The sequence below is a fragment of the Oryx dammah genome, unplaced genomic scaffold (assembly GCF_014754425.2).
Source record: "Oryx dammah isolate SB20612 unplaced genomic scaffold, SCBI_Odam_1.1 HiC_scaffold_15, whole genome shotgun sequence".
Taxonomy (NCBI): Eukaryota; Metazoa; Chordata; class Mammalia; order Artiodactyla; family Bovidae; genus Oryx; species Oryx dammah.
The window spans coordinates 40,425,750-40,442,889 of NW_024070199.1; the positions used below are offsets into that span (position 1 = coordinate 40,425,750).

The window sequence follows — 17,140 nt, forward strand, 5'->3', positions numbered from 1 at the left end:
CCTCTCCACCTCAACCCTGGGGCTTAAACAGAGAACCCGTCCTTGCTTGAGGGAGCCAGATGGCTCACACAGCCCCTGCTCACAGAGAAGGCCCGGTGTTCACAGCCAGAGGCAGGAATCTCAGTCAGGTCTCCAAGTCTCGGTCTTGGCTTGGCCTGAGACACGAAAACCAGAGACAGTCAGAGGGGAGCCCTGGCAGAGAACATTCTAGAATCTGACCCTCAAGGAGCCCCAGTCCAGCCTGCAGGCTCCCTCTGTTCATCACCTGCAGTCAACAGTTGGGAGCCCTTCTTGCACTGGTGAGAAGTCCCTCTCTTTACTGGGATGACTGGGCTGGAAAGGCGCTCTTTAGAGGACAAAGGCGAGACGGGGAGGGGGTCCAGAAGGCAGTGTGGGTGGACATGCAGCAGGGCAGTGAGTCAGAGTGATGTACACAAGTTGGGTGTGAGTGCACTCTATGTGCAGAGTATGTGTGTGTCAGAGAGTGAGTCCTGACTCCCATGAGCTCTGATATGCCTCCTGAAGGGCCACCTGCCTCCTACCCAGGCATGGTCAGTTATCGTAAGCATTGCTTTGTGTGTGATCAGAAAGAACCTGTATTTCACAGTTTACTCTGTGTGCTCATTGAATCAGCTTGTCAGTACATTTTGCGAAGTTTCTGTATCTTAACTGATTTTTGTGTCCCCTTGATTTATCAGATCCTGACAGAGGCGTAGGTAGACCTCCCACTGTGCTGAACTGGTCATTTTCTCCTTACAACAGACCAAAATTTTTAATATCTCTTTTAGGATTTTTATTAGATGCAAACACTTTAAGAATTATTAATATCATACCATACTAGGGAGTTGAAAGTTTTACCAGAATCTTTGTGGAGCGTTTCTCGCCACCAGCAGTCAATTCTCTGAGTTTCCAGACATCAACTGGGTGCTCACTGCATCGGTTCGATTTTGACACTAAACACAGACTTCACAGCCTAAGTGTGCAGTTCCCTAAGACTGTCTTCCTTCACATCAGATGCCCTTCACCACTCACCTGTCCTTTTGTCAAAACCCCTCCTACATTTCAGTAGTTTTCCAGAAAGGCTCACAGAAATCAGAAAGGCACCTTAAATGCTTACCAATTTATTGGGATGGATACAATTCAGAAGCAACCAAATGGAAGAGAGGTGGAGGGCAAGGCGCTTCCCTGCCCTCTTCAGGCAGCCACTCTCTGGATACCTGGGTATGTTCACCATCCAGGAAGTTCATCAAGTCTCCTTGCTGAACAGTTTTTATAGAGCTTAATCTTCAGCACCCCTCCCACGTTCCCTTCTTAGAGATCAGTAGCCTGAAATTTCCAACCCTCTAATCACTGGGTCTTTCTGATGACCAGCCCCATCCTAAGGCTATCTTAGGGTCTAAGTCACCCCATTAGTACAAACTCAGGTTGATCAAAGGGGTCTCCTTAGAAATAGCAAAAGATAAAGCCTAACAACAAGGAAATTCTGAGGATTTTAGGAGCTCTGGCCAAGAACCAAGGACAAAGATCAGGTGTATTTCTTATTATGCCACACTTTTCATCCTTTCTGTCTAGTAATCATTTTTCATTTAAAGCTTATATTTTCTGATATCAATATAGTTATGCCAGCTTTCAGTTAATTAATATCAACTAATTAACCAGTTTTTAGTTAGTAGTTGCCTAGTATATCTTCTATTAAAAATATTACTGTAAAATTTATTGAAACAATTTTGAAAGTTTTATTTTGTTTAAATTTTTAATTCCAGCTATTTATAAGGTATTTAACATGTAAATGTTTTAATATACAAAAGTAGTAGTAAAATGGCCACCCATATACCTAATGCATGGATTAAAATTTAATTTTGTTGTCATTTTGCTTTATCTGCACCTATTTTTCATGCCATGTTTTACATAAACCTCATACCTTTATCACACTTAATAAGATTCATGATTCCTTAATATTCTTCATTATCCAGTTCACATTCAAATTTCCCCAGTAAACCCAAATTGCTTCAATAGTCCTTTCTCACATTTAGTTACTTTGTCTCCAACATGCCTTTCAGTCTAGCACAGTTTATACACACCCTCAATTTTTTTCCTTGATAACATTGATGTCTTCAAGATGTCAAAGGACTTGTCCCATAAACTGTCCATCTTATTAACTTCAGTCTTTATGTCCGTATATTTCAATTGTATCTGCTGTAAACAGTATTCCCTGGATTCGTTTTCTAATCCAGTATAATGTTTGTCTTTTACTTGGCAAGTTTAGTTCACTTATATTTATGGTCACTATCAATATATTTGGAATTAGTTCTTCCATCTTATCTGATTATTTCCACAAATCTCACTTTTTATATGTAATGTTTCATTATTTTTTAATTGAACGGGGTACTTTTGTTTTCTTATGTTTAGTCTACCTCATTCCTTTTTATTCCATAATTAATTTAGAGATCTATACTCCATGGTTCCATATCACATTCTGCCCAGGGTGAGAGAAGGGCCTTCAAAGACTCCCCTTTAATTTTGGCCTGTGCCCCTTGAGCTTGGCAAACTTGAAAACAGGCATGAGATGTTATATCAATAGAGCTAAGATAAAACTAAAAGAAACTGACTGGGAGGAAACTATGCTTATGTCAACACTGGGGAAAGAACGAGCATAAGCTTTTCCTAGACCAGGTATGGTCCAAGCAGGAGGGAACTAGAAAGGAGCCATTTACAAGTCCTCTCCGGGATTCCACAGACAGATGGTCCCCAGACAACCAAGGCTGCCAAGGGAAACATTGGCAACCAGATGGAGGAGATGACTTGCCTTGTGGAGGGAAGGACAATTGGCCCCAGAAGGGTGCTTCCGAGGAGCCCACAAAAGCTCGTTTCAGGAAACTGGTCACTTTGAACATCTGCCAAGCCCAGCTAGTAACAGAGGCAGACCCCAAGGGACCAATCACGAATGGTCATACCTCCTTCCCTAAGCCCTCCCCAGAGGCCTCAGCAGCAGGCAGGTCAGGTATAAGACCATCCACACCCACACTCCATAAGGTCTGAGGCAGCCTTTGTACCACGTGACCTGGCTCCATTGGACAGAGCTGATTGGTCTAGTGGGCCAATGCTATCAACCAACCAGTAGACAGCTCAGTGTGGTGACTGAGCCAATCAGATTATCTCTCAGGAACTTGTGCTAGGAGCGCCTTGCAGGCCACGGGGAGGGATGAAGCTGAACGGATATGGGAAGAGAAGCCACAGGAGTGGGTGTGGGATCAGAGACTTGGGGATCATAACAAGCCCCAAGAGGAGAAGATTCAGGATCACTGTGGGGTGGAAGTGATAAGGCAGAGGAAAGCTGTGGACAGCCGGGGAGGTTTTAAACAAGATTGGCCAGAGCATATAATTTTCATTTTGGCTGCAGTTTGGTTTGGTTTGAGCCCCACTGGACATCTACAGACTCCAGCTGCTGACTCCTGGAAGCCAGCCTGGGTCTAGTTCCAGGTCAAGGGTCCTGGTTTCCCTTGGCTCCTGTTCTTGCACATCAGTCAGGTTTGTCTGTCTCTCTTGCTGCCCACCTGTACCTACTCAACTGGAAACACCCATTATTGAGATAACCAGAGCTGGACTTTGTTTCCCGCAGGTGAAGAACACAGCCCACAAATCGAAAGTGAGAGAAAATCACCTAAGAGCCAGAGCACAGCCTGGCATCAGCAGGAACAGAGCCTCACTGCACCCTGAACAGACTTCATGCCAGGCACTTCTTGATGCATTAATCCCAATTAAATCTTTCCTTACTGGGCTTCATTTTATTCTGGTGAAAATAAACCTTATTGTAAAATAGAATGAAAACTACAATCCAAAGCAGAAACCCACTAGGCAAACAAGACCCCCTCAATGTATAAAGTCACTGCAGACAGGACTGTATAAAGTCACTGCTTTTGTTTCTTGTTTCTTGAGAACATGACTCCAATGAGGCCCATGGCTGCAAGGCCCACTCCCGCGATGCCAACTGCCATGATGGCATCTCTGACCTGCAAGAGAGAGGACAGTGAGTCAGACTCTGTGTCAGGAAGCTGAGAACAGACTGTACACTCAACAAGGACATCCAGCTCAGGGAGCTAGACATGCCCCTTACCTTCCCTGACAAACTCAGGAGTCAACAAATATTGGCAGGGAAATGGGGAGAGAAGGGCAAGATGGGAAAGGAATTGGTGGATGGGGCCAGCTGCCAACAAAGTACACAGGCATGAAGAGGGAAACTCCTTTGACCCTGTGAGTTTTTAAAGCAGACAGAGCCCCAGAGGGTGGCTGCAGAAAGGACAAGGGAGATGAAGCCAGAGGGTTGAAATCCTGGCTGGGCAACAGGGAGCTCTTGAAGTAAGTATAAAGTTGAAGAGGAATTGCTATTGAATCCTCAATAAACTCTGACCTCTGTCCTACAAATCCCTCACTTATCTTCACCCTTGCTGAATCCCCAGAGCACAGTCCAGCCAACCATTGACCTTTGCATGTTCTTAAATATATGACTCAACTATGAAAAAGAGTAGTGATGTTATAAACTATTAAGATATTGGACTTGTATTGCTTAGAATAGAAAAAAAAAAAAAAACACTGAGGCAAAAGTAAGAGTAAGTTCCATGGTAAAAATTGAACATATGTCAAATTTCACTCTTTCCTGAACTCCAACTAAAAATAAAGTAGGTCATTAGTTTTAGGCATAATTTCACTAGGACTTAGAGAACACTCACTGCAATGAAAGCACAATGCCCCAATCAGCAAAACTGTACTTCTCCCAATTAAAAGAGCATCATAAACATGGATCAAGAAATCTCCCCTGAAACCAAACCAGGCATTTAAGCAGAATCAAGATTCAAAAAGGAAAAGATTTTCTTAATGGTTTGATGCCAAGAAATCCAACGAGAAAATATATCAGAAATCTCAATAATATAAAAGATGAAAATGTGGACCTGGAACCCAAAATCCACATCCTTACATGACCCGCCATCTCTGCCCTTGGTATCCTAAGCACAGAGCTTGTCTAGGTTGTATATTTTGTGGCTGCAATACTCACACATGCCCAACATAAAGAACAATTTGGAAAGCTTCAGTGGTTAAAAAATATGCAACTTGGCACTGCCCAGGCTTATCTGAGCCATAAATGTGTCCAACAAAACTATATGAAATTCCAGGAAATATACCAGTGTAACTAACATCACAAGGTACCCAGAACTGGTATCCTTGGCAGCAGAACACATGAGGACAGAAGTTTGAATGAAGCAACTGACCTAAGTTCCACTGTTCGTCTGGAGAAGGCAATGGCACCCCACTCCAGTACTCTTGCCTGGAAAATCCCATGGGCAGAGGAGCCTGGTAGGCTGCAGTCCATGGGGTCGTGAAAAGTCGGACACGACTGAGCAACTTCCCTTTCACTTTTCACTTTCATGCATTGGAGAAGGAGATGGCAACCCGCTCCAATGTTCTTGCCTGGAGAATCCCAGGGACGAGGTAGCCTGGTGGGCTGCCGTCTATGGGGTCGCACAGAGTCAGACACGACTGAAGTGACTTAGCAGCAGCATTCCATCAGTCTTTAGAGCTTCCTGTGAAAGGTAATTAGGCTGGCTTTATGGCACCCGTGGCTCTGTTTCCTTCTAGCTAGGGAACCTGCATATAACCACTTGTATCCAGTGTTTTCCTTGCTAAGCTAGGCATTAGGGTGGGAGAAATGGTTTGCAGATAATAGAGTGAGAACAATAAGCCCCCAGTTCTTTACAGAACTTCATAGTGTGAGAAGAAATGCTGATGGAGCCAGTTCATGCAAAAGGTACTTGGTCAAGGAAAACAACAATAGCTTCATTGTTTGTGCTCATGCTTTGTACAAAGTATATCATTAAATACAAAAGTAGTAAATAGTTAGTTCTAAGGGTGCAAATTTTACAGAAAGAATAGTCTTCCGGGGAGAAACAGTGCTCCCTTCAGCTGCCATTGATGATTTTCTTGTTGCAAGGCTGCTGGGTCCAGCCCAGCCACTGCGCTGAAATTGCAGGAGTTCTGATCATGAAAATGGGTTACATGGTGTGCATCAGAGGTCTTCAATCAGAATATTATGAAAGAGAAAAATTCTCCTTCACTATCTTTTTTTTCAAAGTGGGCAAACTGTAATTCTATCAGATTGCAGACAACTAGCTGCTTATGCTAAAACGTCCACTCTGAGTTAAGCCTTGGAATTGTTTCTAGGAAAAAGACAGTTTGAATGTGCTTTCTTTACTTTCAGCAATGTTGTAAGTGGATATAAGAAGAGTAATATTACTCTGAGAGCAATTGAATTTAGACTATGAGTGGTTACAAACTAAGAATGTTTATAAAATATTTGACAGCAAGTTGGCTTTAATATTTACAGTAATTTTTAAATAATGCCCTGCAATTTATCCAGGTTTATGAAATATACATATTACCATTGGCCAAATCTTCAATTCCTACTTATCTTAAAATTTTATCTGACACAGAATAGACTTCAGCCTGAATGTGTAGCTCCTAGCTGCTTCTTTTAAAACGTACTATTCAATGTGAAGGCTTATTTACAAAAGCTTACTAAGTATACATTTCTTGAAACCTGAGTATTTTTAGGTAGGTAGATGGAAAATAGGAGAATCTGTTTTAGAATACTCTGGCACAGAAAGCACAAACTACATTTTCGTTTTAATCCATTGCTTCCCTTTCTAACTGGAAAGTTAGACGAGTCACATGTAGTCTGTTGAAGGAAAATCCAGTCTGCTTTAAAGAGCTGAACACAAATAAACATAATGACCAATCAGATTCTTTTAACACAAACACAAATGTCCTCATGAGTTCAGTGAAAGAGAGTTGCTGCTTTGACAGCGATTACAAAGAAAACTACTGCTGGACATTGTCCAGCACCCGCTCCTTCCACCCTCTCTGGTGAGATGGGACAAGTGCGGAAGCTGCATTTTAATTGGCCACACCGTGTATTATGACCGTTGCTTGCCTTGGCCAGTGATTCTGAAGGAGGGGACAGGCTTGGCTTCTGGGAGATATTTGTCAATATCTATAGACATTCTGGCTCTTACACATGGGGGTGGGAAGGCGACTGGCATCTAGAGGGTAGAAGCCACAGGTGCTGCTAAACATCCTGCAATGCACAGAGCGAGTCAGGACAATGAAGGCTTCACTTCATCGTCAATGGCCCAAAACGTTAGCAGTGCTGAGGCTGAGAACCCCTCATCCAGGCCGAGAAGTGAACGAGGAAATCTTTGGGAACAGTTTACATGGCACCTCCTCTTGCTTTGTACCCTGCTTTCATGTTCTCTGAAGGGGGTCCAGGAGAATTGCTGATGCTGTTTGCCTTTTTCAGGTTTATGAGTGCTGCATCAGGCTAAAGGCTCAGGAAGAGAAATGGCGTGTGTCTAGTTGTGTTGCTTCATTTTTCAGGAAGATGTTTGTAGAAAGAATGAACAATAAACAAATATTTCTTGGTTCTTTTACTATCTCAAGATTTGGAATTGTATTTAAACGCTCTAAATATTATTTTTGTGTACTGACAAATATATTTTACTAGATTACGTAACAATACTGTGTTGAAATAAAATGTTCTACTTGTATGAACTTATGAATTTGTCCTTCAGTCTATTAATAACCACGAAAGGACAACTAAAAATGACACGAAATAGAGATATCTTATAAATCTATGAAATCTTCCTAATACAACACCCTAAATTTATTACTTCCCAAATGTGTACAGTAATCTCTTTTTTTATTTTATTGCTGCATAAGAGGGTGGACATTTACCTGAAGTTGAAGCCAGGTCTAATTGGGACCTCAATTATTATGTAGTACCACAAATTATGAAATCAGATTTATTTTAGCGTAAGTTTCTCTATTCTGACATCATCACTGCTACTTTTAAAGAACTTCCATTATACTAAATATACCAGTAAATGTTAGTTTTCTCATTTAAAAAGATAAATAATTGGAAAACAGGAGAGAGAAGATAAGGAAATCAGAGGAGGGCTTCCCTGGTGGCTCAATAACAAAGAATCTGCCTGCCAGCACAGGAGAGCCAGGTCCCATTCCTGACCCGGGAAGATCCCACCTGCCGCAGAGCAACTCAGCCCGTGCCCCACAACCACTGAGCCTGTGCTGCGAGCCCGGCAGCCGCGGCTGCTGAGCCTCCGTGCTGCAGCTGCTCAGGTCCATGTACCCGAGAGCCATGCTCCACGACAAGAGGTCATCGCAATCAGAAGCCCGCACAGCAGCGGAGACCCAGCACGGTCAGAAATGAATTAATAAAAGTTAAAAAAAAGAAAATCAGAGGAGCAGTCTAGGGATACAACCTCTGGAATAAAAAAAGAGAGAAAATGGAAAACGTCCCAGAAGTGAAGAATTGGGGTTTCCGGACAGAAAAGAGTCATCAAGTTCCCAATACAACTCATGAAAACAGATCCACACAAGGTTTATCATAGATAATTTTCAGAACACTGAAGATAAGGAGAAGAGTCTACAAACTTCCAGAAAGATAAAGTTGGTCACATACAAAGGCTCGAAAATCACAACGAATTCAGACTTCTCAACAAGAATAGCTTAAATGACATAACAATGGAGCAATACCTTCAAATTTGGGGCAACATTTTTTTCAGCCTAAAACTCCATCCCCAGTCAAACTATCAATCAAATGGATAAAATGAAGATATTTTCAGGCACACACAGTCTTTTTAAAATGCACTCTTTCTCAGAACCTATTCAAAGTGGTATTCCACCAAAACTAGAGAGTAATCCAAGAATGGGAAAGATGTGAGCTACAGAGGGTAAAAGCATTAATACAGGAGAAAACTGAAGGGTATCTCTAAAGGCTGCTAGTAAAGACAGATACTAGGATGACAGTATGCATCAAATGTGGCTCAGGACAAAGGTTGCGAAGGTCATTTTCCCCAACAGACACATGTGCTGATGCCATAATCCCCCAGATTCCTTCGGTTTGCATCACCTTTGTCAACTAATGAGGTTCCTCTCATGGACCTGCCCAATGACTTTCCCAGAAGGAGGCTCTTATAAACTGTCAGAGAACTTGACATCAGACTGTGACCCAGAGATTCTGGAACTCTTCACCAAACATTGGCAGTATTACCCTATCCATACCTAGGTAGGGGTGTACTTGATATTCCTCGATTTTTATGTTAATCATCTTTCACATTCACATATACATACTTATATATTTATTGCATATATGTACATATATGTGGATGAACTAATCAGCATGCAGGTCTGTGTAGTAAACACAGCAGTATGAGGAAGAAGGCTGAGCGTGATCCTTGCTGGTGAATGCCTCCCCAGGATGTCACTGTGGCCCAGACAGGCCAGTGGACAAGACACTGGGTGAACCAAGAGAAAGAATGAAAATGAGGGCCATTATAACTACTTCAACTGCCACGATTTATTAAGAGAATTTTCTTAGTTGCCACTATGCTAAGCATAAGGATGCTCTTACCTAATTCACACAGTAACCCTCCGAGATCAATATCATCACTTGTACTTTACCAAATGGCAACCCACTCGAGTATTCTTGCCTGGAAAATCCCATCGACAGAGGAGCCTAGTGGGCTACAGCCCATGCGGTCACAAGAGTCTGACACAACTGAGAGGCTAAACCACCGAGAGTGGTATTTAACCTGAGAAAACTTGAATCAATCCCCAAGGTCATAAAGCCGACAAAAGGCAGAGCTCACATCCAGCCCAGGTCTGCCTGACTCCAGAAGGCCACACTCTTAACCACCACACGACCAAGGAAGAGACCAAATCTCAAAAAGTTAAAAAGTAATGAATATCAAGAACCTGATGGATCTTAACCTCACCTTTCCTCAAAAGAAAAAGAAAAATCATACTCCTTTGCATCAACTGGTATCTAAGAACTTTAAAAAATAATGTCTCACACACACACACACAAAAGGAGGGGGAGGGCCAGAAAAGGAGGGGAGGAAGTGAGAAAAAATGAGGAGGAAGTTAGTTTCCCAGGAGAAGTGATTCAAAAAAGAGAGTGGCCATGGCTAAAGTCGGAGAAGGCAATGGCACCCCACTCCAGTGCTCTTGCCTGGAAAATCCCATGGACGGAGGAGCCTGGTGGGCTGCAGTCCATGGGGTCACTAAGAGTCAGACACAACTGAGCGACTTCATTTTCATTTTTCACTTTCATGCATTGGAGCAGGAAATGGCAACCCACTCCAGTGCTCTTGCCTGGAGAATCCCAGGGACGGGGGACCCTGGTGGGCTGCCGTCTATGGGGTCGCACAGAGTTGGACACGACTGAAGCAACTTAGCAGCAGCATGGCTAAAATCAACTGAGTAAATAAACATCCCCGGGGGGCCCCTGGAGTGCCCCTTGGGTTACAGCAGAACTGGGCACAGTGCTTTTTATAAGCAGGAAAAGCTGTGTCAAAAAGACCTGGGATTCAAATCTCACCTCTGCTACTTATCAGCACAGTTGGAGACAGCTCAGGAAAAGAGATAACACAGATTTGTTTGATGACATGAAAGGCCACCAATAAGTGCTCTGAGGCTCCGTTTCTGCATCTTTAAAGCACGACAATGAAACCTGCCTCTGGGGCTGTGGAAGGGTCCATGTCAGGGCCAGGCGGCCAGGGAGGGCTGGGCAACCGGGCTGACTGTGATGCCTGTGCTCAAGCCTTCAGCCAGCATCCCCTACTCCCAACTGTCTGCAGTGCCCATCACCTCAGCCCTGTCCCCAGCCTGACTATGATGTTCTTGAGGAGAGTTCTGTCTTTGCTATCTGGTCGTGTTTGCGCACCTGTCTCCACCCCGGCCAAGTCCACACCGATGCCCGTGTCAGCTGAGAAGACGGAGATGGGGGCACACTGAGGACCCACCTGGTCGCTGCGGGGGACCCCGTAGCGCAGCTCATTGACGAAGTGCTCACAGTTCTCGCTGGTCAGCTTGTAGAGAACCTCCTGGCCCACCAGCTCCTCTGCTCGCTGGACGATTTTGCTGGGAGGCAATGGCGAGTATCTGCCATCGTGCTTGTTGTTGACGTGGTACCTGTCTCTCCCAACCACGTCACACAGCCGCTCCTTCTTCACTAAGGCCTTGTCGGTCAGTGCAGACATAACACTAGCCACACCAGCTCCCGGGATTTCGCCTGTGGATTCAGGATGAGGAACACGATTGGTCCTGGGCCGGCCCCCAGCCTAGCATCCACCACATCCACAAGGGGACGAGCAGATGGGTCAGGGTCAGAGCGGTGTGGCTTTGGATAAGACCCTTGTGGTCTCTGGTCCCTGGTCTCCTTACCTGAAATGAGGAGTGAAGTTCCATAATTTGTTGTGATTTCTTTAACCTAGAGAAGCTGGCTTTGCACAACCTGTGACACCCCAGTGGCCCTCTTGATTGTGCAAATACAGGCTCTGAGCACACCCACCTCCCTGGGAGAATAAAATGTGAATTTTTTGTCATCCTGCCAAGACTCCACTTTCCTGACACACACAAAGCTGATTACTGCAGAAAAGGTGGATGGATTTGGGGAACGGATCCCATTCCCCTTGGAGCAAAGGGACCAAAACCCCACAGCTGCTCCTAGAGGTATGACACCAGGGAGATTCAAGGGGTACACGGGCACAGCCCTGGCCAATGCTGAGGGGCTAGAAGGTGCAACAGATTTCCAGACGTGAAACTGCCTTGAAGAAAGAGATTTGGGGCCAATACAGGGGACAGGATGATGTGGAGCAAAAGCTGGTGCCCACACAGAGATCCCTCTTGAGGTCACCAGCTTATATCTGTAGGGAGGGTATGATGACTGCAAACTGGGCTTGCATTAAAGAGGTGGGCCCCAGGGAACATCACAGAGGAGACTCATGTCCCTCAGAGAGCCTCTGTGGCCCTGCCATGATCAGGAACCCCCAGGTCTCTCCCAGGAGGGGAAGCGTCCCATTACACGGGGCAGGACCCATCTTGCACTGTGATGCCATGTGACAGCAACAAGCAATGGTCAGAGGGTCTGATCAGAGTGCAGGTCCTGTTCTGCTTGGCTTTCCAAAGAGGACTGAACCCCTCTGCCCAGAGAACAGCTATGAGATTTGGAAAATCAAAGGAATTCAGATTTCCTCCTAGTAGGGCAGGAGGTGCTTAACGGATTCAGTGAAATAAATAAAAAGGTGCTGTGTTTGAGCCCTGAGTCTGTGGAGAGGGTCAGCGTGGGGACTGGATCGGGGGAGCTCCAGAGGCCCATCTACCTTCAGCCCCTCAGAGGGCAGGTAGGGGGCTGGGACAAGGGAGAGGAAAGCTAGGTGCCTAGGGCACAGAAGTTCCAGCCCAGAGGTTCAGCCCAGAGGTTCAGGAGGTTCCAGCCCCAGAAGTGCAAGTTCAGAGTCAACACCCAACAGTGAGGGCTTCCTTACAATCCACACGCTGGGTGCCACCCTGGTGAGAGTGTGCACAGGCTCAGAGGCAGAAGCAATGGGTGCTGATTCTGGTTCCATCACTGCATAGTCTTGACATGTCACTTAGCTGAGCCAACGCTGGGAATCCACGAATACAAGCCAAGATGGATTCATGAACACACATCAATTTAGGAATTTAGAAGTTCCTTTTAAAAGAATTATTTTACTTTTTAAAGTTAGTCTATTAAACAAAATACTAATTAAACAATTGGAGAAAGGGCACCTGGATGAGGCAAACACTCGATGACTGAATTTGGGGGAACCTCAGACTTGACAGCAGAGCATCAGGTTTAAAGGCAGCAAATAGAGAGTCAGAGCCAGGGTTTGAGTCCCACCTCCAGGACTTTCCTGCTATGTGATCTTGGACAAGTTGCTTAGCTTCTCTGCACCCCATTCCCTGCAGAAAATGCCCAATAAGTTCCACCTGTGCCTACAGCCATGGACAGGGAGCTACAAGGATTTAAGAAACTGACTCAGTAAGGTGCCTCCCTCAGTGCCTGGAACAGGGTTAGTGCCGAGCAAGTGTTCACTCTCGTTGGTACTCGGTTTTTCTCTAAGTTCCCTTCCAGCTCTGACTTCCACCATTTTCTCAGTAGTATGAGGTCAGTCCCCCTTGCCTCACCTATTTTACAAGATTCCTGTGAAGCTCCAATGAGAAGATGTAGATAGAAGTATCTTTTCCCTTTAAGGAGCATTGCTCACCCAGTGATGGTTGTCACACTGTCCACCCAGATCCCTGTCATGCCTTCCCTGTCTCCTGTCCGGCAGTTACACCCACTCAGCACAGTCACTCAATACTGAAGCCCTACTATGTTCCAGGCCTTTTCCAAGGTGCTGAAGAGGAACATGAACTAGACAGCCCACCTGCCCTCAACTAGTTTATGCTCTGGTGAAAGGACACTCACAATGAACAACTGGAAAAAATAAGATACTTTCAGGGTTTGAAAAGGCTGTGGGGAAGATTAAGTGAAGTCACCCAGGAGACGGTGACCAGGGGAGGCTGCCCTCGCTCAGGCTGGGGAGGGCCACGCCCCGGAATGGCCATTTGAGTTGAGACTTGAATGATGAAAGGGAGGCAGCTGTGCTGAGAGCCAGGAAAGAGCACCACAAGCAGAAGGGAGAGCAAAAGCAAGGACCTCAGGAAGGAAGGCTGCAAGGAGGCCAGTGCGGCCGAAGTCTTGTTGGGGAGCAAGAAGAATGTTGGGGTCCCCAGTTATGCACAGCTCCCCCGTCCCCTCTGCTTCCAGCCTCAGCACGGTGGAGGCCCTGGGTGCCCTTACTTGGTGGAGCCAGGTGGACCACATATCCGTTGCCAATGTAGACGGCCCAGTGTCTGTAGAAAGGGCGGAAAATCTCGATCAGGTCTCCAGGCTGGGGTTCAGGCTGCAAAACCAAGAAGAAGGCTGTTAGAGGTGATGGAAGAGCTGGGAACCAGGGCGGCGCTCAGCCCAGAGGGAGCAGCTCAGCGGCCTTCATCTCACAGCTCTCCAGGACATCCTCCTGAGCCCGCCGGGCCACACCAGTGCCCGGCCCACTTCACACACTTGTGTCCCAGAACTGCAGGGACTACGGGCCTGCCCATCTGTCTTTATGACTTGCAAAGTGCACTCCTAAAGGGTTTCTTCATTTGCTGGGGAGTCTATCTTCTTGTTACCCTTAATATTATTTACTGAACTCGAACTCTGAGTCAAGCACTCTGCTAAGTGTCTCACAGGTGCAGCTCAATAAATTCACACAACCTTCCTATGAGGTGGGCACTGTTGTGAACCCCGTGTGATGAAAGAGGAAATCAAGGCTCAGAGATGGAAAGAAATTTTTGCAAAACTGTGCAGCCCCTGAGTGATGTGACCAGAACTCAGCGCTAGGCCTCCTGATTCCCAGGCCATCATCTTGACCACCATAGTGACTGTCAAGCACACAGGTTATCTGACTAGAGCTGCCCACCTGGGAGCCCTGCAGAGGCCGCCAAATCTGGGGGGGGGGGGCGGTATTCCACAGACACGCCCCTCCCTGACCCAGAGCCTGGCAGACAGGTGGAGTCAGCTTCTGGCAGTAATGTCCCCCTGGCTGCTCTTCCTGAGGGTGAGAGTGTGTGCACGTGTGTGTGACAAGCAAAGAAAACTCTCTCTGCACTGTGCTCACTCCTCTACTTCTGACACCGGATGTGTGGGTTTCCCACACTAAGCAGTTCAATCCTCGGTGCACACTGACTGGGTGTCCCACAGTTTAACTCAGTCCTGACACTCACGGCCCAGAGTCAGCGCAGACCCCACAGGCTTAGTCCCAGGAGACTGAGCTTCAGACGCCAGGTGCAGGTTGAAGTTGATACCTGCACTCTAAACAACTGGCTGTAAATTGATGGTTCCCACAGCCCCCTTCCTTGGGTTCAATGGATTGCCGGAACAGCTCATAGTACTCAGGAAAACAGTTTACTTGCTAGATGACCCGTTTACTAGAAAATATGCAACTCAGGAATGGCCAGGAATGCAGAAGACAAGCTGTAGGGGGAAGGATTTGGAGCTTCCTTGCTCCCTCTGGGGACCACTGCTCTCCAGCACCTCCACGCTCTCACCAACACCCCATGTTAGGGGCTTTATGGAGGCTTCATTATGTGGGCTCAGTTGATGAGAACATTGCCCACTGGTGATTAATGCTACCTCCAGCTCTTTGATCACCTGGTCAGTTGAAAGAGGCTTCTGAATGATGAAATGCATTCCTCTCACCCCCACCATTCAGGAAGTTACTCGGGTTTTAGAAGCTCTGTGGCAGGAACCTGGGACCAAGACTAAATATACATTTCTCATTACATCACAGTGAGCGTGTGTGGGAGTGAGGGTGTGCGTGCGTCTGCAGGGGAAGGTGGGAAGGATGCTGAAACGCTCCTCAGAGCCCTGCCCTGTGATGAGAGCAGTGGCCCAGAGCCTGAGAACAGTCAGGAGATCTTCAAGATCACTGTCTTCAATGTATTGAGGTCCCAGTACCAGACACTGTGCTAAGAGCTGCAGGTGGGGGCACGCCGCTCTGGGCCAGAACTGGGGTAATGAGCCTCTCTCATCCAAACCAACTGTAAATCTCTTTGGGACACCTGGAGACAGAGCTCCTGAGAGGTTGTTCCAGCCTTCTGTCCTTTCCTGCTCACCCCTTGCTCTTCAGGGACAGACCCATAGGGGTCTGTCCACATCCCACCTCCAAACTCTGGCCTGACTGAGAGATTCCATCAAAGATGGGTAGGGAGTACGGACTCCCCTGGGGTAGCAATGATGGGCAGTGGGAATAGCCCATCACCACTCTACAGTGGCTGTGAAGCAGGATCAAGGGCAGTTCATTTCTATTTATAGAAGCACTAAAACTGCCAAGAAGCATCCCATGTGGCAGGAAGTATACAGACAAATCATGTTGTCTTATTGCAGCAATTATAATTTATCTTCCCAGAAAAAGGCACTCAGACCTTACTGAGAATCTATTTCAGAACATTGGGCAATGGTTACAACTTACAAATCCCATTTGTTTTCCAAAACAAAGGGAAAAAATGTATATTAATTGTTGGGTAAGAGTTAGGAGGTCTTCAAGGATCCCCAGAAGGGAAATTAACTGGGCATTTCCATGAATAAGCCAGGACATAAAGGCAAGGCAGAGACCCAGCCCGCAGGGAGCCTAAAGATGAGAAAAGGAGACATTTCGGACTTGAGTAATATGAGGGCCTCCCTGGTGGCTCATACGTTAAAGAGTCTGCCTGCAATGAAGGAGATACAGGTTCGATCCCTTGGTCAGTAAGATCCCCTGGAGAAGGGAATGGCAGCTCACTCAAGTATTCTTGCCTGAGATTTCCATGGACAGCGGAGCCTAGTGGGCTACAGTCCATGGTGTCGCAAAAAGTCAGACACAACTGAGCAACTAACATTTTCACTTAATATGCTGTCAAGTAATAAGCAGCCAGTAGGTACGCAGACCCAAGGAGCTCACTGTGTCCCAAGCAAATCACAATGAAAGAAGACCAATGTAGAGAAACATGTTTACTATAAATACACACACACACACAGAGCAACAAAAATATGTACGAAGAAACTCGGGCTCTGTAACACTGAATACTGATGCTAAGTGAAAAAAGCCATACCAAAAACCTACCTACAGTAAAAATCTACATACTCTGTGATTCCATTTATATGTCACTCCAGAACAGCCATCCCTATAGGACAGAAAAGTAATCCATGATTGCCAGGGGCTACAAGGGGTGGACAAGAAAGGGGTATGAGGGAATTTGGAGCAATGAAAGTTTCTGTACTATTCTGTATTTGATCATGGTGAATGGTTACTCAATTGTATGTGTTTATCAAAACCCACTGAACTGAACACCAAATGGAGTAAATTCGACCTTAATTTTTTAATTAATAAATTTTTTTAACTTTGAAAAATGGATTTCTACAGTTTGAAAGCAAAAAAGCTGTGATTTTTTAATATTCAATCATATTGCCTCTCTTATAAAAGGCAAAAGGTACATATTTCCAAATATGCACTAGCTTAAAACATGTCACCACTCAAGGAAATTTCTTTTTAAAAATGATCTGAAGGTGATGGATTCAGCCATGGGGCCCTGTGCACTAGTTAGAAGCAAGGACTCGATGTTCACGTGACAACACAGGCTATCTTAGCTACAGTGCTGAGTGGAAAAATGAAGACTGAGCTCTGCAAAATACCACTTATAT

The 17,140-nt window shown here is 45.7% G+C and overlaps 1 protein-coding gene across 6 annotated transcripts in view; it reads right to left on the reverse strand.

Annotated features, from left to right (window-relative positions):
- Positions 1-1,102: 1,102 nt before the first annotated feature.
- Positions 1,103-17,140, reverse strand: part of PLAAT3 (phospholipase A and acyltransferase 3) — a 31,829-nt gene continuing 15,791 nt past the window's right edge. For all 6 annotated transcript variants that reach the window (XM_040256093.1, XM_040256094.1, XM_040256096.1 and 3 more), the window contains exons 3-5: positions 13,718-13,820; positions 10,872-11,140; positions 1,103-4,010 (exon numbers count right to left, since the gene is read on the reverse strand). In XM_040256093.1, coding sequence (XP_040112027.1) covers positions 3,909-4,010; positions 10,872-11,140; positions 13,718-13,820 — 474 coding nt within the window. In that variant the 3' untranslated portion in view covers positions 1,103-3,908. The remainder of the gene's footprint in view (positions 4,011-10,871; positions 11,141-13,717; positions 13,821-17,140) is intronic.